The sequence below is a fragment of the Bubalus kerabau genome, chromosome 18 (assembly GCF_029407905.1).
Source record: "Bubalus kerabau isolate K-KA32 ecotype Philippines breed swamp buffalo chromosome 18, PCC_UOA_SB_1v2, whole genome shotgun sequence".
Taxonomy (NCBI): Eukaryota; Metazoa; Chordata; class Mammalia; order Artiodactyla; family Bovidae; genus Bubalus; species Bubalus kerabau.
In genome coordinates, this window is record NC_073641.1 from 11,906,181 (window position 1) to 11,934,165 (window position 27,985).

The window sequence follows — 27,985 nt, forward strand, 5'->3', positions numbered from 1 at the left end:
CAGTGGCATCGATGAACTCCAGTATCTTCTCCCTTGGGGAAATCTCTCTTCCAGTTTCAAATCTGTCTCCACTTCACCTTCATTTTTGCCCTTTCCTGGGGCATTTGCCTGTAGGGATATTTCTCTTTTTTTCAGTCCCTAGATTTTTTTCAACAGTGTCAGGCTGTAATTAATATTTGTATCAGAGATATGTAATAATGCAATTGTACAACCTTCCCAGGTGGCTCAGTGGTAAAGAATCCGCCTGCCAGTGCAGGAGATGCAGATTCAATTCCTGGGTCAGGAAGATCCCTGGAGAAGAAAATGGCAACCCACTCCAGTATTTTTGCCTGGGAAATCGCATGGACAGAGAAGCCTGGTGGGCTACAGTCCATGGAGTCGCTGAGTCAGGCACAACTTAGCAACTAAACAGCAGCAGCAATGCAGTTTTATGTATAAGGTTCTACCCGGGATTTCTATGGCAAAGCAGAGAAACAGGTTGGGGGCATAGGGAGAGGATACAGAGAGGGAAGTTAAGAAGCAAAGGAAGAGAGAAAGAAGAGAGGAATAAAGGAATTTTTTTGTCTTCTAACAGAGACCTTTTGAGTAGTTCAGGAAACCTAGCTTTCACTCATAGGTTACTGCTGCTGCTGCTGCTGCTAAGTCACTTCAGTCGTGTCCGACTCTGTGCGACCCCATAGACGGCAGCCCACCAGGCTCCCCCATCCCTGGGATTCTCCAGGCAAGAACACTGGAGTGGGTTGCCATTTCCTTCTCCAATGCATGAAAGTGAAAAGTGAAAGTGAAGTCTCTCAGCCGTGTCTGACTCTTAGCGACCCCATGGACTGCAGCCCACCTGGCTCCTCCATCCATGTGATTTTCCAGGCAAGAGTACTGGAGTGGAGTGCCATTGCCTTCTCCGACTCATAGGTTAGGTAGTATTTAAATGGGTTCATATAGCTTTAATAAAGTATACAATAGGCCAGACTGTGAATGCAAAGATTGGTAAAATATGAATAACTGCTGAAACTAGATAGTAGGTACACAGGAATCTGTTATTCTGTTCTCACTACTTTTGTGCACTGAATATTCCCAAAAGGAAAAAAAATGTTAAAGCATACTAATAGTTCTGTCGATTTAGTCTGGTATTCTCCAGAGGGGAAATAACAAATACAGAGAACTCTGGCTGTAAAAAGGTATCAATTTATATATATAAGTATTATATACGATCTACATATGTGTGATCAATCTAAGCCTAAAGAAACAAATACTAAAGTAAGTAGGATTTTCACATTTGGATATAGACATATAATTTAATATGCTTGTCAAGTGATATTAGTAACTATGCATGTTATTAATAACTCAAGGTCTAATTTGTGATGGGTAAAATTCATCAAAATACCAATAAGTGAGAAATCAACATGAAGGCAGTGAGATAAACTGCCTTGAAAGGTAGGTGAATGTATGTTTGCAAATACTATGTAACTTGATAAACAGATAACAAATCAATCTGATTTGCTATTGTTTTTAAAAAATGTTTGATGATTTCTAAAACTTTACATATAATTCAAATATTATACCATCAATAAGACGATGCCTACCTCAGACATTCATCAACAGCCTTGGAGTCGTCTGACTGCACATTTTGAAAGGAACTGTCTTTTTTTTCAGATAGTGATGCAATGTCTTCACACTCAAAATTTTCACATGACTGATCTTCTAGCTGTTCAGGAGGCTTAATAAAACAAACACATTTTTTAAAAAGTTTTAGGTCTTAGAATGAAACACCCATTTATAAAAGATTTCATTCATTATGTACAATTTGAGTACTAGGAAAATGGTAAACATTTCAAAACTGTAAAATGATATTCAAGGGGCACTTTTCTTTTTGGGCTGGGCTGTACAGCTAGCAGATCTTACCCAGGCCCCCAGCAGCAGAAGCACAGAATCCTAACCACTGGATCACCAAGGAATTTCCTAAGAGGCACTTTTTAATGTTTTTTCTTAAGATATAGAAAATTTCGTAAGCCACACCTTTTATCTCATCTCAAAGCCATTATTCTTTCCTTCCCAGTCAGAAAGCAAGTAATCTGTTAAAATTATTCCTTGGGTTCTGTCTTTCTAAATCTTTTGGATTATTAAACTCACATTATAGACCTTGGGAATTACTACAAAAGAAATTCCAATCTCAAACCATACCAATTTTTACTCTTATCACAAAGACCAGTTATTATGTAAATATCTAAAGGTTACAATGTTTGTTGAAGGAATATTATAGTAGGGAGCTTTTAACATTCTATTTGTTTAAATCAGTGTTAAAATTCAGACACCAACCTATATTTTCGAAAGAGAAGTATAATCCTGTAATTCCCTTCAAAAGGGAAGTGTAATCATACCTGCTGAGTGATGGGGGAAGAAGGCAAGTCCAAACATGCATAAGGTAAAAGCAGATGATTCATCACATAAATGCTTAAAATCCACAGCGCTGAGAGCTAAGTGACTTCACAATTAGCAAAGCTTCTGGCTATGACATACAGGCATTAAATTTAAAGAACAGTGTAGATAATTGTATAATATTGATGTTTTAAAATGGGAGATGAAAGGAGGCTTACGTTTTGTTTAACAAAACACTGGAGGGCATCAGAATACTTACATCTCTGTTGATACAGGATTCGTTTTCATTCTTTTCTATACTGGCACCAGGTTTTTCCTGTGATGTAACAGTTTCTTTTCTTTCGGCAGCTTTACCGACATTTGGTTTTGGCCTTTGTAATAAGCCCCGCATTAGTCGTGCAGGTCTGAAAGCCTTTGGTTGATCATCTTCCTGCAGACAAGTTTTTTCACTCAAACTACAGTAATTACAAAGGAATAAAATCAATGGTTATTCTGAAGTCACATAATTACTCTTATATCACAGAGAGACTTATTTTCAGTACTCCCTTCTCCTAGGTATAAATAAGTAAACCATTTGGAAATACAAAATAATTCACAAGTGTCAAGAACACCTGCAAAGATACACATACCTCTTAATACCTTAACTCTCTAGAACAGACACAGTCCTAGAAGCATGACTATAAAAAAACATTTTTAAATCAAATTTTCACCACAAAATTGGAAAAAATCTATACCCGACAAGTATGGAATATTATTACCCACTCAAGATAGCACTGTGTAACATACATCTTCAGGGCACCAGACACAGATTATGGCATAAATATACAGTCCTGAATCCACTGGTTCAGGTTTATATTGGACCAAGACCTATTACAGTTCTCACTCCGTGTTAAATATTCTGTTGTTTTTTTATTTTTGGCCACACCGAGCAGCATGTAGGATCTCAGATCCCCAACCAGGGATTGAATGTGTGATCCTGCAGGGGAAGCACAGAGCCCGAACCACTGGACTACCAGGGAATTCCCCTAAATATGCCGTTTTGAAACCCCTTGCTATAAATAGAATTATTCATCATCAAACGTCTTAACCATTAATTTATCTAACAAAATTTGGTTAACTAGTGGACCCACACCATAATTTATTTAAGTGTATTTATTATGCTTGTAATACCAAGCATAAATAACATTATTAAATGTTTCAACAATCCCTGTAATTAAAAATGGACTTAATTACACTAGCTGAAAATAAAATTCAGACATTAGCAAGTAGAAAACAATCCATTACAATCATTCCTAAGAGTTACTATTTTTATTCTATTTCCTAAATACTTACTTAGATACAGTCTCAGGTTCTGGGTTCCCTTTCTCTGTATTCTCCATTCCAGAAATACCATCCTTTTCCATGGGATTCTACAAATTTAATTTTTTATATTTAATCTACTTAACATAAAAACTTTATAATAAATAAATAAGTGGAAATAATAAAATTTCTTTTTGTACTTAACTAATTATTAGAAGAGAGTTGTTAAAATCATAAACACAGATGAGAACATTTTAAACATATAATCTCATACATTACTAATAGAAGCACAAATTGATATATCCTTACCAATATCTATCAAGAGCTTTAATAATGTTCATATTCTTTGATCCAGTAATATCATTTCTTAGATGCTACTCTAAGAAAATATTTAGACAAAGACTTAAGTACAAGGATGGTCACTGAAACATTATGCAAAACAGCAAATACTATAAACTGACAAATATTCAATAATGAATAAACGGTTAAATAAATTTAGTTACACTCACTGATAGAATATTATGAAATTATGAAGTCACTAAAAATCATGTTTTCAAAAGACATTTAATGATGTGAAAAAAAATTTATGAAACGTTAAAATACCAAAGTATACAAAACTGAATTAACAATACTACTCAACTTTGTAAAAAAAAAGTTGGAAGGATATATCCTAAAACAGTTGGTTGCATGTGGATTAAACAATTAATTTCTATTTTAATTTTTCCATAAGTCTGTATTTTCCAAATTTTCTAGAATTTAAAAATATCTTCGAGAATATAATAACTACATTATAAAAAGTATGGAAAGATTTCACATAAGAGGAAAAAAGCAGACTAAAATTCAAAGAATTATTTTAGCAAAAATAAAACATTCTTAATAATATAATACTGGCAAAGATATAATGAAGCAAACATTCATAATGCTTACAGAAACGTAAATAGATTTTGGGGGGGGTGGGGCTGCATGGCTTGTGGGTTCTTAATCCCCTGACCTGGGATTGAATCCAGAGCCAGGCAGTGAAAACACTGAGTTCTAACCACTGGACTGCCAGCGAGTTCCTAAGATTCATTTTTTTTTTTGACTGTCAGTTTGATAATACATAACAAGAGCCAAAAATACATTTTAATGGCCCAGTAATCCCTACCACCTCTAGAAATGTATTCTTTGCTATTTACAAAACTGCTTTTACTTATAGAGTTAAAAAAAAAATGGAAACAACCTAAACATCAGAGAAATGGCAGGTAAAGTAATAATAATGTTCATCTGAAGCAGCTATTAAAAAGATCAACTAACCCCCAAGAGAGTATAAATTAATAGTTTCAGAGAAAAAAGTTTTAAATGTAATATATGTAATAACTAAAAAATACAGAAATGTTTATTTTCATAAAAAGAGAAAATCTATAAAGGAAAGACAGAGGAATATATCTGTGTTTAGAAAAGAGAGTTGTGGGTATAATTTCACTATAGCTGGCTTAAAAAATACTTTTAATAAAATCTTATATAAGTAAACAGAAGATAGCTTTATCACTACTAAGTATGTTCAAAATATATCAGACATTCTAAAGAAAATGGAAAATCCCATGGAGGAGCCTGGTGGGCTGCAGTCCATGGGGGTTGCTGAGAGTCGGGCACGACTTCACTTTCACTTTCACTTTTCACTTTCATGCATTGGAGAAGGAAATGGCAACCCACTCCAGTGTTCTCACCTGGAGAATCCCAGGGACAGGGGAGCCTGGTGGGCTGCCGTCTATGGGGTCGCACAGAGTCGGACACAACTGAAGCGACTTAGCAGCAGTAGCAGTAAGACAATTTATTAATGTGTGAATTTCTTATATCTTGGCTTATTATCATTTACTTTATAATTACAAGTTAAACATTTTTATTCCCAACTACTTAGAAAAAAACTTTATAATTTTAATTTCCATTATGCCTCTTACTCCATACCTTTTCAATAGGAGTTTCTTTATGCAAACTCTTGTTCTCGGCATCTGTTTTACCTCGTGAAAGAACTGATTTCTTCCCAACTGCCCTTGATAAATTGGGTTTAGGTCTCTGGAGTCGTCCTCTTGTCATTGGTTTAACAGTTTCTGTTTGATCAGTTTCCCTAGAAAATTAACATTCTTCAAATTTTACCAACATGCAGACATATTCAAAAGAAATTCTGGAAAATTCTTTAAAAATTCATTTAGAGCTAGAAAAGAACTCTTTTAAGCTTACTTACAATAAAAGTAGCAAAGAAAACTGAACAAGAAGAGCAATGAAGGATTACTAATTTGTTTTATCAGATATTTACAATACTCAGCATCAATAACTAGAATATTGTGGTACTAATACATGAATAACAGATAACTGAAACAAAAAAAACTGAGATAACTTGAAAATACATATGATTTTAGTATACAATAAAGTTAACAATTCAAAATAGAATGAAATGAACACAGAAGTAATATATCTTTTTAATAAATATTCAATTAAATGGTGACGGGAAAACTAGTAATACTGGGAATAAAATAAAATAAGTTTCATCCCTTGCATTGTACTTGCAATATATTCCAAATGAATCAAAGATTTAAGTGAAACCACAGAGAAAACATGAATCAATTCTTTTATAAATTTGAAATAGGATAAGCCTTTCTAAAACTTGATTAAAAAATCAGGAGCCATAAAAGGAAAAAAAAAGAAAAGAAGGAGAAAGAGAGGGAGAAATCTGACAATATAAAAATAAAAAGCTTTTACATGGCCAAAAGATATGTTGTAAGTCAAACTACAAACCAAAGCATGTTTTACAACTCATATTAAAAGACTAACCTCAAAAAAAAAATAAAAATAAAAGACTAACCTCTCTAAAATGTAAAGACCTCCTACAAAATAACACCAATAACAACTCATCAGAAAACTGGACAAAGGGTATGAACTCAGAAAAAAATAAATAAATAAATAAATATAGGTTTGAAATGTGAAGAGATGCTCAATTTCACTCCCAATGAGAAACATATTGAATACCAATTAAAAGTAGAGCAAGTAAGCACAAATGTGAAAAGATATTAAGAATCAGAGATTCTAAGGGGAATCATATACAAATGTTCATTATTCCATTTGTTTGACTTTTTGTTAGGTACAGAAAATTTTTAAATAAGCAACTGAATGGGAAAAAAATAAGAGAATTACATACGCCTGGTCAAAAAGGAGGAGGAGGTAGATATATCATACTGAGATACTATTTTCTTTTACTATCTAGCAAGACTGGCAAAAATCCAAGTTTGTAACACTGTTGGTAAGGGAGACATTTCTTATGTTGTTAGTGGAAATATAAACTAGAGTAACTCCTAGGAAGAGCATTTTGGAAGTATCTATTAAAATCATAAATGTATATAAATGTACACACATTCACATACAAATACATCCTTTGGGCTAGCAATTTCATGTTTGAAACTTAACCTACAAATACACTGCACAAAGGTGAAAGGGCAGAGGTCTAAGTTTCTAAGCACTGCCTATAAAAACAACATAGAGTCATCAGCAGGGCACGAATAATATAAACTGTAATTCATCCATACAACAGAACAGTATGCAACTATAAAAAGAATAAAGAAGACCTTTACGTAAAGATATGAGGATATAGGACAAAAACTTGCAAAACAGCAAGTATACTATGCTACCACTAAGTTTTTGAAAAGAGTAAAAAAAAAAATATGTACTTTGTCTATTTGTATTAGCTTTAATGTCAGGTGTTTTTTTGTGTGTGTGTGGTTGTGTTTTAATTTTTTAATCTCTGAAAGAGTGTCAGAAATAAGTAATACTGTTTACTTGTTAGGGTAAATGGGGCCATGGTAGAAGACAGACTTCACTGTGTAACTTCTTGTACTTTTGAATGTTTGAACCCCAGGAATATATTACCTATTCCAAAGACTAGTTTCCATTTTTATTGGAAAAAAATAAGTCTTGGGAATGACCTGCAGTCCAGTAGTTAGGACTTTGCACTTTCACTGTGGAGGGCACAGGTTTGATCCCTGGCCGGGGAACTTAGATCCCACAAGCCACTCAGCTAAAAACAATTTTAAAAAATAAATAAATTTGATTCTCAATGTGACCATGCTTTACTGAAAATAAAAATTCATAAACTAAACAGGTTTTAAACTCATCAGAGGAGTTATAAAGGAGACAAAAAGGAAATCTGAATTTTTGAGATATCTTTTCAAAGGAAGAGTCTTATGGTGCTTTTATCATTTTTACTGAAGGTATTAATTTAACCACTATTTTCACACTAGCAAGCATAACACATAATCTCTTTAAAGTATCAATATCAAAATCTACTACTTTGACAATAGGCATGAAAAATAACTCAGACCAAGTAAAAGTTAAATCTCATAGCAAATATTTAGGTTTCCAAATTATTTTAGAATTTCATTGTAAGTTACCACTTTGCTATAACTCCTATCACTACTATATATCAGATATAAAAGATAATCTTTCTGTAATAAAATATAAAAGTAAAAAACTTTGATGTCTCTCAGGCCACAGTACAATTACATACTAAATGGTCTATAGTACCCTCCTAATCCCTTAAGAAAACAACATTATCATCATTTTTTAATGACAAATTATCAAAATTTTAAAAACAAATTTTAAAATCCTACCATGTAAAATACTTACAGTGATTTTTCTTTTAGGTCAACATCTCTTTCTTCTGTATGACTACTCTCAGCACTGTTCACCTCACACAATGCTCCAGCTCCACCTTCTGATGAAGGCAAGTCTGAAGTGTTTGATCCTGCAGTCTCAGCTGCTACTGATACAACATCTTGTTGACTATGAAGGAAATGAAAATATATTGGGAAAAGAACCTTTTAGTAATTTACATCTTCTACTAAACATTTAAAAGATTTTTTATTTTTTTTTATTTTTATTTAAGTACAAAATAATTATTACAGCATTATATAGGTTGGCATTATTTTACAGTGAATTCTTTTCTCTCAACAATTATGAATCTAAATATACACTTAGCGTGAAGGAAAACAATTTTAATTAGAACATTTTCTCTAAATAAAATCTCTTTTGAATTTATATTTGTCTTAAAAGGAAGTATTAATGTTATAGACATATTTATATGGTTCTGAAAAAAACATATTCAATGATACTATTACTGTTTTCTGTACAAGATAGAACAAAAGCTGCTGCTGCTACTGCTAAGTTGCTTCAGTCGTGTCCGACTCTGCAACCCCATAGACGGCAGCCCACCAGGCTCCCCCGTCACTGGGATTCTCCAGGCAAGAACACTGGAATGCGTTCCCATTTCCTTCTCCTAAAAGATTTTTTAAAATATACAAAGTCAAAATTCTGGAAGGTGATCCTTCATATCATGGAATAAACAAAACGGGTATTCTGGTTTCTCTGAGATCCTTCCTTGCACCATCCTTCCTTACTGTACCTTAGGAGACAGTTAGCAGCCACAGTGAACAGGGTAAGTGCTCAAGAAGTTACAAAATGAAAAACTCTTAACTACACGGGGTTCACAAACCAAACGTATGTGTAAAGTTTGGGAATTATCTCATTAAAATTTATTATCGGCAGTCCTTCACACAGTACTACCGCATTACCCAAGAGTCAAGGAGATCAAGGACACAGTTCCAATACCAAGCTGCAGTTCACGGAGCGCCACGGAAGGAGAGGACTGTTGCATCGTGAAACATTTCAACTAACGATAATATAGACAATGACTAGCTAGTGGCCAGCATTCAATTTCAACACAAGTTCACATTTAGCCATGCTTTATTTTTGCTGCTTTTTTTTCCTACTGGGTGTTTATTTTCCCAGTGCTCCTTGTATATTCTTTTTCAGGTTAGATGTTACATGTAAAACCTCATAATCAGCAACTTGAGTTTTACTTTATGGAGCCTTTTGTCAATAGAAGTATTTAACGTTACTGCAGTTGAATTTATCAGTTTTATCCTTTAAACTTTGTGCTTTTTATGTCTTAAGAAATCCTTGACATCACAAAAATATTTTTCTACAGTTTCTCTTAAAAGTTTTAAAGATTTGCTTTATATATGTCATCTTTAATCTATGAAAGTTACTGCATAGGGTAAAATAGGGATCTACTATCTTTTTTTTTTCATATCTAAACACCATTTAATGAATGATTAATTCAATCTTTACCTGCTAATCTCTTTTTTACCGTACATTTTTTTTCTTATCTATTTTTATTGAAGTATAGCTGACTTATAATATTGTTAATTCCTGTTACTCAGCAAAGTGATCTGGTTACACACACACACACACACACACATATTCTTTTTTTAATATTCTTTTCCATATGGTTTATCATAGCATATGGGAGATAACTGCTAATGCTACCTCTGACATCTATCAGATTCCTAAATTTCTCTTCCTAGATTCTACATCCAGTTCCTCTCAGTCAACTTGTCCTTTTCCAGTACCACACTTTTGATTACTCTAGCTTTAGAGTAACCCAATACATTTCATCTCCAGAGTTGTTTTCCAAAATTGTCTTTACCATTCATGACCCTTCACTCTTAGGGACATAACAATTATAGAATCAGCTCACTGTTTTGCAAAACCAATGGGATTTAAATAGTCCTAACAGGATTGTTTCCCCCCCTTAAAAAAAAAAGTCATCAGTATTGTTTTGTGCATAGTCTATGAAGTTAGTTGCGTGTCTGAGGTGAAAACTTAGATATTTGTCACCCAGCAAGTTAAAGACCTGAGGTCTATGGCTTGTCTTCAAAGAAACCATTAATCTTCTGAACTGTGTGAGTAAATTGGCACATGTGCATACATGTATTTTACATGACAGTAAGTGGTTTTCATCAGATTTTTCAAAAAGGGTATACAGAGACCAATGATCCAAAAAATCAGCCCAGAAATATACCCATGCATATATGATTAAATGATCTTTGACAGGATGCCAAAACTACACAATAGGAAAAGGATAATCTCTTCAACAAATTATGTTGGGAAAGCTAGAAATACACACACACACACACACACACACGAAACTGGACCTTTATCTTACACACAAAAATTAACTCAAAATGTATTAAAGATTTAAAGGTAACATTTTTTCTTCCCCTTTCTCAGCTGTGCTACACAACTTGTGGGATTTTAGTCCCTGCACTAGGGACTGAACCCAGGTCCACTGCATTAAAGGATAAAACTAAAAACCTTAAAACACCTTTTAAGGTGCTTAAACCTTAAAGAACCCGGATAAAACACCTTAAAGGATAAAACTAAAGGAAAACAGGGGGAAAGCTTCATAAGATTGGTAGTGGCAATGATTTCTTGGACATGACACAAAAGGCACAGGTGAGGAAAGCAAAAATAGACAAGTGGGACTATGTCAAAATAAACACCTGCTGTAGAGCAAAGGAAACAATCAAAAGTCAAAGGCAAACTGTTGAATAGGAGAAAAGATATGTAAACTATGTATCAGACAAGAGCTTAATACTCAAAATAGATAAGAAACTTCTACAACTTAGTAACAGAAAAACAAATAGCTCCATTAAAAAACTGGAAAAGCCTGCTTCCCTGGCAGAAGTTAAGGCTCCGCCCTTCCACTGCAGGGGCAGGGGTTCAATGCCAGGGACCTAAGACCCCACAGGAGGCTGCAAGGTACAACCAAAAAAGAAAAAAGAAAATAAGCTTTTTTTTTTAAACTGGAAAAGGAACTGAATACACATTTCTCCACAGAAAATATACAAATGGCCAACAAGTATTTAAGAATTTAAAGAGCTCAACATCACAATAATCAGGGAAATACAAATCAAATCCATAAGTTATCATCTCACACCTATTAGGAGCTTTGTATTAATTTTTTTAATGTAATTAAAATATATTAATTAAATATATATTAGTTTTTTTAAAATAAAATAATGCAGGTACGAATGTGGAAAAACTGGAATACTTATGAATTGTGGGTGGGAACGTAAAATGCAGCCACAATAAAAACAGTATGAAGGCGCCTCAAAAAATTTAAAGCAGAAGAATTATCATATGATCCAGCTATTCTCCTTCTGAGTATTTATCCAGAAGAACTGAAAACAGAGCTCTTAGAATTTTCTTCAATTTCATGTTTATTGCAGCATTATTCATTACAACCAAAAGATGGAAACACTGTAAATATTCACGGACAGACCAACAAATAAAGAAAATGTGATATATACCTACAAAGGAATATTATTTGACCATAAAAACAGAAATCTTGTCATATGCTTTAATATGGATGAACCCTGAAAACATTATGCTAGGTGAAATAAGCCACTCATAAAAGGACAAATATTATGTGATTCCACGTATTTGAAGTATCTAAAGTAACTCACAGAAACAGAAAGTAGAGTGGTTACCAGGGGCCAGAGACGGGGAGGAACCAGAGTTACTGTTCAATAGATAGTTTCAGTTGTGTGCATAGTTAACAACACTGCACATTTTTAAAACTCATTAGATCTCATCTTACGTGTTTTTTACTGGGAGTAAAAACAAACAAAAAACTCTCAGCAGGATATATCACATTCAAACGGCTGAAAACCAAAGTTAAGAGAAAATATTTATAGAAAACGATAAGTCTATGCAAACATTAACCACACGAAGGCTGTAGCGGCATAGCAAGCATCAGAACAAAGAGCAGGACCAGAATGATATCACACAAGGGATGCAGGGTGATTTCACCAAGGAGATTCAACAATCCTAGAAATGTACACACCTAACAAAGGAGCTTCAAAAGACATGAAAAAACAACCAGAACTGAAAAGAGAAATAGGCAAATTCACAATTACAGGTGGAGATTTCACACTCCTCCTTCAGCATCTCTGAGAAGATGTAGACAAAGGGAGTAACCATACAAAAAATACCTTGGTGAAAGAACAGGGTCAGTTCTTTGCTCAGCGTCTTCACTAGAGGATAAATCCACAAGGTCATCCGTGTCCTGTACACAGGGAAGCTCTTGTTCCTTACTGGATTCATCTTCATTAATCTCAGGACTTAAAGACAGGCCTTTATCTATTAATACAAAACGCATATTATTATAAAAATGATAGCAAAAACATTTCAAAAAGCACAAAGGAATTCACATACAACCCTATAAAGTAAAGATTATGAAACTAGCCCACAGTGCAATTTCTTAATAGTTGAGCTATTCTCCTTTATATGTAATATCTTTAATCGTAAGCCACAAAAGAGCATAATATTATGATGTCTATAAATCACACTATGTTACCTATCAGTATTCACTTAAAATCTTGGTGAAGCCGAACCACATAAAATTTAAATTCTACAGAAAGATTGTTCTAGTCTGCTACTATCTTTTCCTCCTCTCTTACTTGGTTATCTGCTTTAAGTAATCTGTATTACTTAGATACAGAAATCTATATATACGTATTCACATATATAGTAATCTATATGTGAACTCTTAAAGAAAAGAGACTAAGATGTCCCTTAACTCTTAGCTCTCATTCCCCAGGAACTCAGAAGTGCCAAAATGTCTACATTCTAGGGAGTTCAACAAAAGAAAAAATGGAGGAATATTTATTTCAGTAGAGCTTCCCAGGTGGCACTAGTGGTAAAGAAACTGCCTGCAAATGCAGGAGACGTAAGAGACACAGGTTCAATCCCTGAGGTCCGGGAAGATCTCCTGGAGGAGGGCATGGCCACCCACTCCAGTATTCTTGCCTGGAGAATCACATGGACAGAGGAACCTGGCAGGCTATACAGTCCATAGGGTCGCAAAGACCTGGAGCGACTGAAGCGACTTAACACACACACACACCCCTTTTACACAAATTAAACAACTTACTTTGGGTTCATAGAGGGGCTCTGTAGAGGTAGGACATGAAAACCCGTGATTTATTAACAGATATAGTACACATTTAACTATATAAACATGACTTGGAACCTTGTTAATATGAGTACCTAAGAGGTAACACTTCTCAAAGACAAATTGAGAGGAAAAAATTCATTTCACTTCATTTTTTTAAATAATAAACTATTTTTTCTTTAAATTAAATGGGTTTAACACAGTACCATGAATACAGAACCAATGAATACTCATCATTAGTTGCTATTATTCAGAAGGAGCATAGTTAAGTTATACACATCTTCACAAGTAATATAGGGGCTGTTAAAATAGGTAATAAACTTACTTCTGTGTTTTTCTCCTTTAGAAGAGCCTGGCTGAACAGTGGCACTTCCTGAAAGATGCACTTCTTGTTCACTACCTTCACCTTGATTCTTTCTTCTTCTTTTCTTTTGATTTACATCTAGTTCTAATGCATTCTGTTCTGAATCCTGTTCAGATAAAGTCAGAGACTGCAGTTCTTCTTCAACTGTCTGAGCATCCTTTTGCGACCTTCCTGGGTTTGAAATTTTAGTGCTCACAGACTCATCTCGATCATCATTAGCAACTTTTTTCACTGAAAGTAAGAGAAATTGTTATAACTACAAAAACAACCTATAGAAAAATGCTTAAAGGTGGAGAAGATAAATACTTAGGGATGTCTTAGCAAAAATTTAAAGACAACTTAAACTGTCCAATGAGAATGACTAAATAAGTTATAATACATTTATGCAATAGAAATCTAGGCAGTAAATAATGAGGTAGCTTTATATGCAGTAATATATAAGATTTCAAAAATTATTGCTGCATTTAAAAAATCAAGTTGCAGAACAATATACACAGTATCATCCCATTTTTATTTTAAGGAAAAAAATTACATATATTCCAAGACACAAACATATATAGGCATATTATAGGAAAGAGTTACTGTACTAACTAAAAGGCTTCTCTGGTGGCTCAGATGGTTAAGAATCTTCCGACAATGCAGGAGACCTGGGTTTGATCCCTGGGTCAGGAAGATCCCCTGGAGAAGGGAATGACAATCCCCTCCAGTAGTCCTGCCTGGAAAATCCCACCGACAGAGGAATCTGAGGGCTACAGTCTACACAGTCACAAAGAGTCAGACACAACTGAGCATTTTTCACCTTCATACTAACTCATTATTTACTAATAATTATCCCAAAGAAAGCTGAAGAATTTGACTTGAGGGCAAGGTAGGAGAGAGAGTTCAAGAATTTCATTTTCTGTATTCTTTGTTTTTCAATGAACAACCTTATTAGCAAAGATTTTAAACAATTTCTAGTGCTTTTCTTTGAAGACATATTAACAGTTAACTATATCAAAAAGGTAAAATAATGGGGACTTCCCTGGTCATCCAGTGGCTACGACTTCACGATCCCAATGCAGGGGGCCCAGGTTTGATCCATGATCAGGGAACTAGATCCCATATGCTGCAACTAAAGATCTAAGGAGATCTGAGTGCCACAACTAAAACCCAGCACAGCCAAATAAATAAATGAAAATGAATATTAAAAAAAAGATAAAATAACAAATTACATTTAAAAAAACAAAAACAATAAAATTCAACGTCATTTGTGAAAGTGAAAGTTGCTCAGTCGTGTCCGACTCTTTGCAACCCCATGGACTATACAGTTCATGGAATTCTCCAGGCCAAATACTGGAGTGGGTTCAGTTCAGTTCAGTCGCTCAGTCGTGTCCAACTCTGCAACCCCATGGATTGCAACATGCCAGGCCTCCCTGTCCATCACCAACTCCCAGTTTACTCAAACTCATATCCATTGAGTTGGTAATGCCATCCAACCACCTCATCCTCTGTCATCCCTTCTCCTCCCTCCCTCAATCTTTCCCAGCATCAGGGTCTTTTCAAATGAGTCTGTTCTTCACATCAGGTGCCCAAAGTATCGAAGTTTCAGCTTCAGCATCAGTCCTTCCAATGAATATTCAGGACTGATTTCCTTTAGGATGGACCGGTTGGATCTCCTTGCACTGGAGTGGGTAGCCTTTCCCTTCTCCAAGGGATCTTCCACTGGAATGGGTAACCTTTCCCTTCTCCAGGGGATCTTTCCAACCCAGGGATTGAACCCAGGTCTCCCAATTTTATTCAAAAAAAGTCAAACAAGATTTTAAAATTAAGAAAATACTCTGGATTATTTTATCAGAATAATAATCAGCAATTTTTAAATTCTGACCTGTAACAAAATACCTGAGAAGTTCTCACATTAAGTTACAGTGGGGGCACTTATGCTATCATCTGTAACATAGTAATCACAAGATTACTGATAGATTAGTATATTTATTTTAGTTTCCCAGGGCTAAAGAAACTAAAAAATTGACTAAAGAATGAAACGACTTTGCAGTCTTTAACACTATGTTTAAAAAGACAGGGAACTATACTCTAGAGAAAGAAGTTCTATATTGGCTCTGTGCAGAAAAGAGTTAACAAAGCAGAACTCACTGCACTCCTTTGAAACGCCTGCAGAGAAGGTTGGCCCATGGGCTGTGTCTGGAAACTTGGGTCTGGGGAAGAGTTCCATCAGCCTAACTGATGACAAAAGTGGCTCACTGTACCTAAACTGTTTAAACAATGTAGTTTATGCTGAACAACTGCTTTCCTTCTGGGCATTTTGAATTCTGGTACATGACAGGAAGATGGTGTCTACATGACCAACCTCTAAAGAAAAACCCTGGGTGCTGACTGGGTAACAAGCTTCCCTGGTAGACAATTTTTATTTTTTTTTAAGTTTTTACTTTTTATTTTTTGGCTATACCACACAGCATGTGGGATCTTATTTCCTCCAAATGTGTTAGCCATTTGGTCATGTCTGACTCTGCGACCCCATAGACTGTAGTACACCAGGCTCCTCTGTCCATGAAATTTCCCAGGCAAGAATACTGAAGTGGGTAGCCATTCCCTTCTCTAAGGAGACTTCCCAACCCAGGGATCGAACCCAGGTCTCCTGCACTGCAGGCAGATTCTCTAATCTGAGCCCCCACCCTGTGATCAAACTCATGCTCCCTGCGTTGGAAGGGTGGAGTCTTAAGCACTGGACCCCCTTACACATCTCATTCCTGCATGATGTTGGGAAATGAAGCGCATCCCGTGTGGCTCGTAGACACCTGCACCTGGTCCCCCCAGACTTTGACCTTTGTGCCGTCTCTCTTTGCCAATTTTGCTCTGCATTCTTTCACTGCAATAAATCTCAGCTATTTGTACAACTATATGCTGAATCCTGTGAGTCTTAGCAAATAATTGAATCTGGGGGTCCTCTTGGGGTCCCCCATCACAGACGCTCACAGTCCTAGGCTGAGTTCTGCTGCTGTCACTACTAACACTATGATACGTTAGGAAAAAAATGACAGGATCTCTGAGGTTATTTCTGGCTTATTAAAACAAAAGGAAAGGGGCTGGGATGTACAGCTAACACATAAGGTTCCCTATAGTTCAAAGATCCTTTAAATGATAAGATTATAGCTAAACATTGTCCTCAGATCAAAACTCAAATAGTTAAGAAAATATAAGCCTAAAAATAGAAATACCCACATATAAAAAACTTCCTACCTGGTATAAGTCCCTCAGAAATAAGTTGTGCTCAAACAATACAATTTAGTCACAAGCTCAAAGTATTAGACTTCCATTTTTCATTATATTCGACTTTTGAGCCAGATTTGATTTACAGAGAAAAATAAGTAAGCAAACATGACAGCTCACGACTCTGACTCTCCTTTATTAGCTACAACAATGCCCCAGGTGCAAGAAAGATGCCAACAGCCCAGTTACACCAGTTATAAAATTACAAAGGGAGCTGCTGTTTGTCGCCAGTTAACTAGAAGACTGAAGAAAAACCAATGCCCTCCAATCAGATGTCTTAATGATCTCAACTGCCTGAACTATGTGAATGCCCTAAGACTTTAGACACAATACAGTAAGTCTATTCTTCCTAAGTAAAATAACTCTTTTCAATAAATACCTTTTACATTTTTCCGTGATTTAGACGACTTCTTCTCCTTTGAACTCTGATTTTTAACAGATTTTTGTTTTCTTTTCTCTTCTTCGGCAAGAACTTTCTGAAGCAAATGAGCAAAAAAATCGAAGTCAAAAGGGCGCTTTTCCTCTGTTTAAAAAAAAAAAGAACCTTCAAGTTTTTATTTTAAAAAAAAGGAAAAGAACTTCCAAGTTTTAATTTTTCTTAAGTATCATAACATCAAAAGCAAATGATCTTATCAGCAAGAGAACAAACAACTTTAATCACTATAGGACAGTCACGTAACAGAATCCCACTGAGCAATAAAATAAGACATTCTAGAACAAGAGAAACTAACCTATGATGATTCAAATAAATGTGGTTGCCTGGGTTGGGATTAGGAGGGGAGACTGACTAGAAAGGGAAAAGAGGGGCCTTCCTGGAGTGATGACAATGTTTCATGGCTTATTTAGAGTGGTGGTTACACAGGCGAATTATTTATCAAAAGTCAAACTATAAATTGCACTGTGCATAGTTATAAATATACTTTTTTAAAATAATGGAATGACTAAGAAGTTCTCAAAAGCCTACCACCCACTTCATGTCCTCACTTTATTACCACCTTTCACTATTTACTCTTTCAAATATCAGCAAAGGAGGAAGTAAATGAACATTAATTAGGACCATTCCACTAAATACCCATTAACAGTAAAATAATTTCTACTATAAAGCACCAAACAGTGAATTTTAAAGGTTTTAGAATGGTCTAACAATGACTCCACATCCCATAAAGACTATTCATAGATTTATGGATTCTTTTCTGATTAAATATAATGAAAAGTTTCATGATCACTTCTCTAAAATGGAGAGAGTTGAGGACTACAACATTCCAGATCCTCCAGGAGCCATTCCTGGAAATGGTTTTCCTGAGGACTCAATACCACATTGATAAGGTGCAGGGTCCACTCATCTACCTTTGTGTCTATACTCAGAAAATAAACGTACAGAGCTACATAATCTAAGTACCTCTCTTTAGAATTTTTTTCTAAGATTAGCACTACAGCAAATGAACGTAGAACACATTTATCATGAAATGTTGGTGATTATCTTCCAAACAAAGAATGCAGGAACTACTTCAAACAGTACATTTAATTCTGTTTTTCTTTACAGATCCCTTGATGTATTTCTCTGGACTTAAAGAGAAACTAACAGCCTCATTTTAATGAGGTTATTAGTTAAAAACTGAAAGGTATACATCATTTCTTCAAATCAGGTCTAAATTCAAATGTCACACCTTTAGACAAACCTTCCCTGAATATCCAAACTCCCTCTTTTTTGATTCTTAGAAATTAATCACTATCTGAAATTATCCTGCTTACCAATTATATTCCTCCCCTACCCACTTAGACTTAAGGCTCTAAAAGCAGGATTCTCATCTGTCCTGTTCACCATGATATTCTCAGAGCCTACAACAGTAGCTGGGACAGGGCAGGTGGTCTGCATTACCAACTGAATAATGGACTTACCATTGTAAGGAATCGTTTAATAGTGTCTTCCAGAAACAAGGAACTTCTTCAATACAATTCCCCCAGAATAAACAGCATATAGAAATGGTTTCCTCAGTCCCTCTAATTTCTTGGGACTCAGAAACCTGCTTAATTAGTTCTTGATGTTTTAGTTACTCCCTTGCCTACAAACTATATCAACTGCCAGACCTGAACTGCTAAAGAGAAAAATTTCCAGTGCTACTCTTCCTATGACAATATAGGGAGATAAAACAAACCTAAAACACACTGAAACCAAAGACAAAATATTGGTCATTTGCCGGGCTCTTCAAACCATTCATTCTTAAAGAGGCGTTAATACTTACGGAATGCTTTGTCTATTCTCCATCCATTTGTTTTCTCTTCACGTTTAAATTTATTCTGTTAACAAAACAAAACAAACCCTATGGTAATTTTCTCCTGTTAAACAAGTGAAGATTATGTTTAAAAAATTACATCAAAGTAAAATTCTTATAATAACATATGATTCTCTAATAGAGAATAATAAATAACTTGCTAATAGGCAAATTACTTAAACCCTTAGCTTTTCAAAAATAGAGATGAAAGATTTCTACTAAGCTCTGTGCTCCTCAAGATCAATAACATGAATTAGCAATGGAAGCTGGATTTACGAGGACAGAAAATAAAAAATAAAGTTGACTAGCATGGAAACAGATCAAACTGTGATCAATTAAGCTAACCAGTATTAACTCTTTAAAAATTAATATACTTATATCAAGTTAAACTTCTTACATTATTATTCTAATATGTTTTTAACAGCATGAAGGGGAGACTGTACAAAAACAGCTGAGAAAAACTTTGAAGCTGGCCAAGTTTATCTTTAGAACCTTCTTTATCCCCTAATGCTTTCCTGAGCACCAAAGAGCCCCATTCCCAATTTTACTACAGATTACCTCCTTTAAGATGGAGACGGTTAAGGTTTAAGGCTCAATGCATCCTAAGATCCAATTATATTCCAAATAACCTCCTTTAAGATGGAGATGGTTAAGGTTTAAGGTTCAATGCATCCCAAGACCTTCAGAAAGTCTGAGGGCATACACATACACATCCTTGGGGAGGGAATGATTAGCCAGTCTCTCCCTTTACAGATCAGTGCTCTAAAAGCTTTTATTAAGAATACAAAAATCATATTATTGAAAAAAGAGAGAGAAATCACACACAATAACCTCTTCACTGACCCCTTCTTCCCTCCAAAAGAAACTACCCACTAACCTGACTTTAAAGCAATCACTTTCTTGCACTTCCTTACTGTTTATCATCCAAGGGTACATCATTAGGCTCTATAGTCTAACCTTTCCTATGTTTTCCAGTATTTTGGTCATCTGATATGAACAGCTGACTCACTGGAAAAGTCCCTGATGCTGGCAAAGACTGAGGGCAGAAGGAGAAGAGGGCGTCAGAGGATGAGATGGCTGGATGGCATCACTGATGCAATAGACATGAACTTGGGCAAACTCTGGAAGATGGTGAGGGACAGAGAGGCCTGGCATGTCACAGTCCATGGAGTTGCAAAGAGTTGGACACAATTTTTTTATATGACTAACATTTTTCAATCTACAGATTATTCCTCTTTTCCATTCTTCCTAACCCTTATTACCAAGTAAAATAGAAGTTTCCAAAGAAAATCATCTTTCTCCCTTAAAGATCATATTATTCTTTAAACATTTCCTCAAAAGTTAACAAAAGTCATATCTACACATAACAGAAGTTACATAAAGAGTGACAGGCTACAATCACTAAACATCCTGAAGAATGCCAATAGGCTTTAGGCATTATTCAATTCTAAAATATGGCTACAGCGTATTTTATCTAATTGAGAATATAGTCCAGAACAATTTAAAACTTTTAAGAATGTATTGATATTAACCATTCTTTTTTAGGCCTCATCATGCGTGTGAGATCTTAGTTCCCTGACCAGGGATTGAACCTGGGCCCCAGCAGTGAAAGCATAGGTTCCAACCACTGGACCACCAGGGAATTCCCTGATATTAGTCACTGAATCCATGCAGGAATCATTGTAAGCCAAATTCCATGATCATAAAATAAACCCCATAACTTCCACTTCTGGCCTTGACAAAGTAACTGGTAATGGACTTTTCCACACATCCAACCCATCACAAATACCTTTAAAACTGAACAAAATAAATGCATCAACTATTTTTAAGCACTGGACAAGACTACAATCTTGGGAGAGCAAGACCACAATTTCACAATCCCAGAAAGAAGGGGAACACTAAAGATACAGCAACTTTCGCCCTCTCTGCCTGTGCTAAATTTCCTAACCACGGAGAAAGAAAGGCCAAACAGAGCCCACAGATCCCACTGAGCTGAGGAAGTAAAGTACCTTCAGAGGCAGGTTCTACAGAGAAGAGAGCTATTTAAAGAGGAGTCTCACAAATCTGGTACAGGTATCCCATAGGTGGCTGGTCCACATCTGGGTTCCGTATGCCTGAGCATGAAGTCTAGTAGAGAATAGCTACTACAGGGATGGGAGCAGAAAGAAGATCCTAGAAGCCACGTAACATAGGGAGATGACAGGGTTCATCATACCTGAACGCAAAGACTTTGTTTAACACCCACACATTTACCTCAGACATCAGAACAAGCACCAGTTAGAGACAGGGTCACACCTTAGAGCAGCCTTTCTCAGACAGGGTTGTAGCATGAGATTTAAGCCCCAGTGCCCCCAAGGGATCTACTATATGTAATGAATTATCTTCCTCCCTATATATCTAGAATGGTATAACATGACCGTTCTTGGAAAAATCAGAAAACAGTAACTCAAATTATCTTCTGTAATTCAGATGAGAAACCTAGAGTAAGGATCAGTCTTAAGAAAGCCTAAAACCAAGACTTCATAAGAATAAGGAGAGCTGACAATACAGACATAAACATTCTGAAGGAAAAAATAAAAACAAACATAATCCAAACACTGTATAACACATTATCCACCATGTCCAGCCTGCAATTAAAAAAAAAACAACACAAAAAAAACATGAGAAAAGATAGGAAAAGGTGCTGCACGGTCAAGGAAATAGTCAACAGAAACAGATTTCAGATGCTGAAATTAGCTGACAGGAAAGTTAAGCAGCTGTTATAAATATGTTCAAGAATTCAAAGGAAAATATGGAATGATCAGATACAGAAATCCCAGCAGAGGAATGGAAACTAAGAAATATAACCAAGCTGAAATCCCATAAATGAAACCGTCACTGAATGGACTTAGCAGATTGAAAACAGCCGAAGACAGGATCAGTGAACCTATAAACATGATAACAGAAACTAACCAATTGAAATAAAGAAAAAAGACTGGGAAAAAAATGGACAGAGCATTAGTACAATGTCTCACAAACTGACTCATATAAGTGGAGTACCAAAAATAGGGAACACAGATACAAAAGGCCAACCAGAAGTTATATTCTTGACTGTAAGGAGGATCAGGACTCCTAACCCCTATTTTAGGACACGGAATGATAGCAAAGATAAATAGGGACATTTCCTACTAATAAAAGGATCAATTCAACAGCAAGCTAAAATGTGAATGCACCCAATAAAAGAACTTCAATACACATGAAGTTCATATTACACCCAAAACTGATCAATTTAAAAGGAGAAACACAAATCTATAACTGTGATTAGAGGCATCAACTCTTCTCTCAGACAACACCACACCCAACAACTGCAGAATACATGTTCATTTCAAGTGCATGCTCATCAAGATGAGAGTATGGCAGGCTTTAAAATAAATCTCAACCAATTTCAAAAAGACTGAAATCTTACAGATTATGTCCTGTGACTTTCACAGTGTCAAAGAAAACAATAACAGTAAGATATTTAAGACATGTCCCAAAGTTGGAAATTAAACACACTTCTAAACAACTGGCATGTCATGGAAGAAATCACAAGGGAAACTAGACAATAGTTTTAACTGAATGACAATAAAAACAGCTTATCGATATTATAGGCTAATCTACAGTTTATATGAAACTATATAGCTTTAAATGTCTTCAATTTAAAAAAGAACAGTTTAAAATCTACATTCTAAGTTTTCATCTAAGGAAGCTAAGGAAACAAAATAAGAGAAGATTAAACCCAAAGTAAGTATAGGCATAAACCTTGAAGATATTGTAGGTTCAGTTCCAGACCACTACAATAATGTGAATATTGCAATAAAACGAGTCCTAGATTTTTGTTTGTTTCTCAGTGCACAAAACAGTTGTTTACATTTACATTACACTGAGATAGTCTGTTAGGGGTGCAATAGCATTATGAGATAGTCTGTTAGGGGTGCAATAGCATTATGTCTAGAAAAACAACGTATATACTTAATTTAAAAATTCTTTATTGTTAGAAAATACAAAAAAAAATACAAACCATCATCAAACCTTTAATTAAAAAAAAAATTGCAGTATGTGTGAAGTGCAATAAAATGAGGTATGCCTGAAGAAGGAAATGCTAGACTTTAAAAAAAAAAAAAAAAATGAAAACATACATACAATTGATAACATAGCTAAAAGTTGGTTCATTAAAAGACTTTTGAAGTCAAAAACCTTTAGCAAGACAAGGGAAAAAAAGAGAGAAAGAAAAATCATCAATCAGTGAGATATATCCTACAATAAATCCTACAAGCATTAAAATGGTAAGTGAATAGTATGAAATTTGTATGCCTATAAATTCAACAACTTAGCATCTAAACTGACACAAGAAGAAACTGAAAATATAAATACCCGTATCTCTATTAAAGAAATTGAATTTATAATGAAAACCCTTCATCCAAAGGAAATATAAGCCCAAATGATTTCACTGGTAAATTATATCAAACATTAAGAGGAGAAATAATACTAATTCTAAATAAAGTTTCTCAGATTTCAGGATGCGAACGCTTTCCAACTCATTTTCCATGACCACCAAAATGCTGGTACCAAAATCACAAAGACACTAAAAGAAAATTACAGACCAATACTGTCATGAACAAAAGATACAAAAAATCCTCAAGAAAATATATTAAAAATCAGCAACATATAAAAAGAATACAGTATGACTAACTGGGATTTATCACAGCAATGCAATGTTGGTTCAAAATTTGAAACTCAATATAATTTACTAGTCCATTTTTACTTTTCTGTACTTTGCCCAAAGACTTGCTGGGACCACACTAAATTTTTTTTTTCACACTAAATTTTTAAGGGAAGAGTCTAAACTATTTTTAAGAGAAACAGTCTCAGTCCAGTTCAGTCGCTCAGTTGTAGCCGACTCTTTGCAACTCCATGAACAGTCTAGTGACAAATTTATCATTAATTACTCAGATCCAAGAGCTCCCCTAAACAATCAACTTCTAGCCTTCAAACACTTTAACATTTTGTTCTCATTGTATCAGAGATCAATATTCAAAACGGAACATAAAGAATATACAAGATCCTTCATCTTTTACAGAAATAGAAAGACCATTACGCTATACAATGGTTCCCAGTAAATCAGTCTATGCCTGATTTATTTAAAAAAAACAAACACCTAACTTTCCTAATAGTCCCCTTAATTAATGAAAAAGAAAGCCCATGGTTGCATAAAAATCTCACTATGAATTAGAAATGCATTACAGCAACATGGTGTGCACTCAAATGCACTCCAACACAGGAAACTTATGATGAGGTTTCTCAACAAAAAGAACTATACGACAGAGAAAGATCATTCTTTTAGGCATATTTAAGCACTAATTGATAAACATCATTGCTGTTGTTAATAGTATCACTTAAAAAAAAAACAAAAATTAGTATCACTGATTGTCTTCAAAGTTAAAGTGGCCTAGGAAAGCAACAATTAGAGAACTACGTAAGTCAGCATGTTCTTTTCCTAGAAAATTCAAAGATACATTTTGTGTTCAAAATCTATCCTTAACTCCAAAATTCTGGTACATTTATTCCTCTTCATTATCTAACTCTACTTTTACCTCAGTTTCATTGGCTTTGTTGGTACGCCCTCAAATCCCTTATAGAAGTGGAAAGAGATAAATAAGAACATATAATACTGAGAGTTAAAGAGACAATGCTCATTTTAGAACTGAGAAATATTATATTACACTACTTTTTGAATGATAAAGGACAGATGTACCAAAAACATAGTAGCAAAAAAGGATGGACTAAGATTTCAACCAAAGGTTTAAAAGACAGTAATTTTTAATCTCTTTTCAATCAACAAATGTAATGAGTTTACTTTACCTTAATTTCTATTCTTGCTCTGTGAGGAAAAAGCTGTCCAATCATAGAAAAGTCAGTTCCTACCATGCTGATGGCTAAAAAAAACATATCTGTCTCTGTAAAAATAAAAGATTTAGAAAGACTGAGAATTAATCTTATAAATATTTCAGAGGAAAAAAATCTTACACAAGTATATAAAAGTGTTAAGTCGCTCAGTCGTGTCCGACTTTTTGCAATCCCATGGACTGTAGCTCACCAAACCCCTCTGTCTATGGGATTTCCCAGGCAAGAATACTGGAGTGGGTTGCAATTTCCTTCTCCAGGGGATCCTCCCGACCCAGGGATCAAACCTGGGTCTCCTGAATCACAGGTAGATTTTTTTACCATCTGAGCCACCAGGGAAGCCCTACGTAAGTATATATTTCGAGTTAAAAGTAAATTTGACAATATTGAAGTTTTTATTAAAGTTCATCAAATCTTTAGTCATAGAAATATACCTATGAAAACATACACAGACAGTTCAATTTTACTGCAAGGAGCCTCATGGGTCTAAAAACACCTTCGTTAAAACTTTTATATAAAAATATGGTTTAAGAAATTTGCATGTTCATACCAAAGTAGCTGGAATTTTTAAAAAGACATTCTGCCTATCTGGTCTCAAATGCCTTGAAGAAAACTTTCAGTCAGAACCAGTACATTAAAAAAAAAAAAAAAAAAGAACCAGTATATTGCTGCAATGTAAGCGACTAAGATGTGCTAAGTAGTACATGAAAGGAAAGTAGCTAGAAAAATACTCAGGAACAGAACTGGCCTCAAGAGAACAGGGCTGGGGAAGTCAGAAATTCATTCTGTATTATTCTGTTGTGTCTGAATTTTTTCCCAAAACAAACTGTACTATTTTTATAATAAAAAGTAAGTAAAACAAACAACAGCATGCAGTAGGTAATATATGCTTTTTTACATGTACTTTTTATCATTAAAGACTGTATTATACAATAGTGAGGTAGAATATTATTATGAGCACTAAAAATATTGGTAATTTTTCATTAAAATGATATTTGCTGTACAAGGATTTGACAATGAAGAATATTCCAGCTGAAATGATCATAAGGCTAACCCCTAAAAAGATGTCAAAAATAAAGTCAGAGGCATAGTTCTACGGTGGGGGACAGGGGAAAGGTGCCAATAAAATTAGCTACAGAAAACAACTAGCTGGTTTGCATTTTATTTATTTATTTTTTACTCAGGGAATACCTGGTATAACACAGAAACCAAGAAACAAATTCACTTCATTTCCAATAAATAATCTACATAATTTAAAATGAAAATCAGTTACCTTTATTTGACCATGGTTTAGAGTAGTAGCTTTTCCTAAAGCTGGAATATGTAGTTGTAGAACCACGCTCAAATATGGGGTCATTTTCCTCAACAACACAGGGACCTTTTGTCCTTAAAACTTCTACAGTTAAACTGAAAGAAACATTTTTAAATAGATCCACACTAAACACGTAAGGAAACAAACAGTAAATGAGATTTAATAGTTATATTCTGAAATCTACCATGCTAAAAACCACATCAAAAGTATAATACACAAAACAAAAAAGTAATATACATTTGAAGTATGCATATTTTCTAAGAATCTGCCAATTTTCATTTAAAATGTGATTGCTAGGGAGCAAAAATTAATGCCAACTTGTTTTCAAAATCCTTAATAGAAATATAAAATCTGTAAAATATCTTTAGGCCACCTAAATAACTGTTTTTTTACTGACTTCTGCATGTCTCCTACATTTAACATAGCTTATCATGCAATATCCAATAGGGGATATTGAGAAATATAAGCATTTTATATTTATATTTTATATTCCTGCACACAAAGCAGTTAAGTATGCTTTTAACAATAAAATCATCATCACAAAATAGTGGAAAACAACATGCATAAACAATTATTATTAACAGCATTATATTTTCATTTATCATAGAATTTATATCCTGTAAACCAATTTATTATTAATCAAACTGTAAGGAAACTTTCCATCTCTCTTCTTTTTTTTTTTCCTTCCTAATTTATCTTCTTTTTTAAAGAAACACACATTGGAAAGACAAGTAAGCTTCACGCTGCCAAATTTGAGAAATTTAATGTTATAACTAAGAAATTAAGCCAGAAAGTTAATTAAAAACCATAAAATATGTTTCATTGAATTTTCAACAGTTAACACCACACACCAGAATATGGTAATAGTTAATAAATATTGACATCAAGGCCGAATTAATCTTTGAAATGTATTCTTAGTTGCGGACAGCATGTGATTAGTTCAATAGCTCATTTCAACTACGAGTAAAATTAGTAAAACAATGGTAGTAGGTTAGTGGGTGGCAGGTCAGCAGTACCATCTTCTCATGTAAAGGACACAATTATAAAAAATTGCTAAAAATTATAAACAAATCTAACCCACCCTTCTATTTATAACATCTATTACGCAAATATAAATATCAGTCAAAGTGACAGTGAGGAATATGGAAATTCAATCTCGCTCATTAGACAAAACTCATTTGTTCTCAAAACCACAATCTCTCTGTCTCTTAACTTACCTTTCTTCATCCAAAATAATAGAACCATCTTCTGCCACTTTTACTCGAGGAACCAGCAAGGGCCCATCATCCAACTCTTCTTCTATTTCTTCGTTATCTTCACCATCAGGAGTAGTCTTGCTTTCTTGCCTACCA

General features: G+C 34.7%; 1 protein-coding gene across 2 annotated transcripts in view; it reads right to left on the bottom strand.

Moving 5' to 3' along the window:
* Positions 1–27,985, bottom strand: part of BDP1 (B double prime 1, subunit of RNA polymerase III transcription initiation factor IIIB) — an 83,757-nt gene that overhangs the window by 48,654 nt on the left and 7,118 nt on the right. For both annotated transcript variants that reach the window (XM_055555017.1, XM_055555018.1), the window contains exons 5-16: positions 27,851–27,979; positions 26,595–26,728; positions 25,280–25,374; positions 19,370–19,424; positions 17,506–17,649; positions 13,824–14,093; positions 12,537–12,684; positions 8,326–8,481; positions 5,617–5,776; positions 3,706–3,782; positions 2,633–2,828; positions 1,581–1,714 (exon numbers count right to left, since the gene is read on the bottom strand). In XM_055555017.1, the coding sequence (XP_055410992.1) occupies positions 1,581–1,714; positions 2,633–2,828; positions 3,706–3,782; positions 5,617–5,776; positions 8,326–8,481; positions 12,537–12,684; positions 13,824–14,093; positions 17,506–17,649; positions 19,370–19,424; positions 25,280–25,374; positions 26,595–26,728; positions 27,851–27,979 (1,698 nt within the window). The remainder of the gene's footprint in view (positions 1–1,580; positions 1,715–2,632; positions 2,829–3,705; positions 3,783–5,616; positions 5,777–8,325; positions 8,482–12,536; positions 12,685–13,823; positions 14,094–17,505; positions 17,650–19,369; positions 19,425–25,279; positions 25,375–26,594; positions 26,729–27,850; positions 27,980–27,985) is intronic.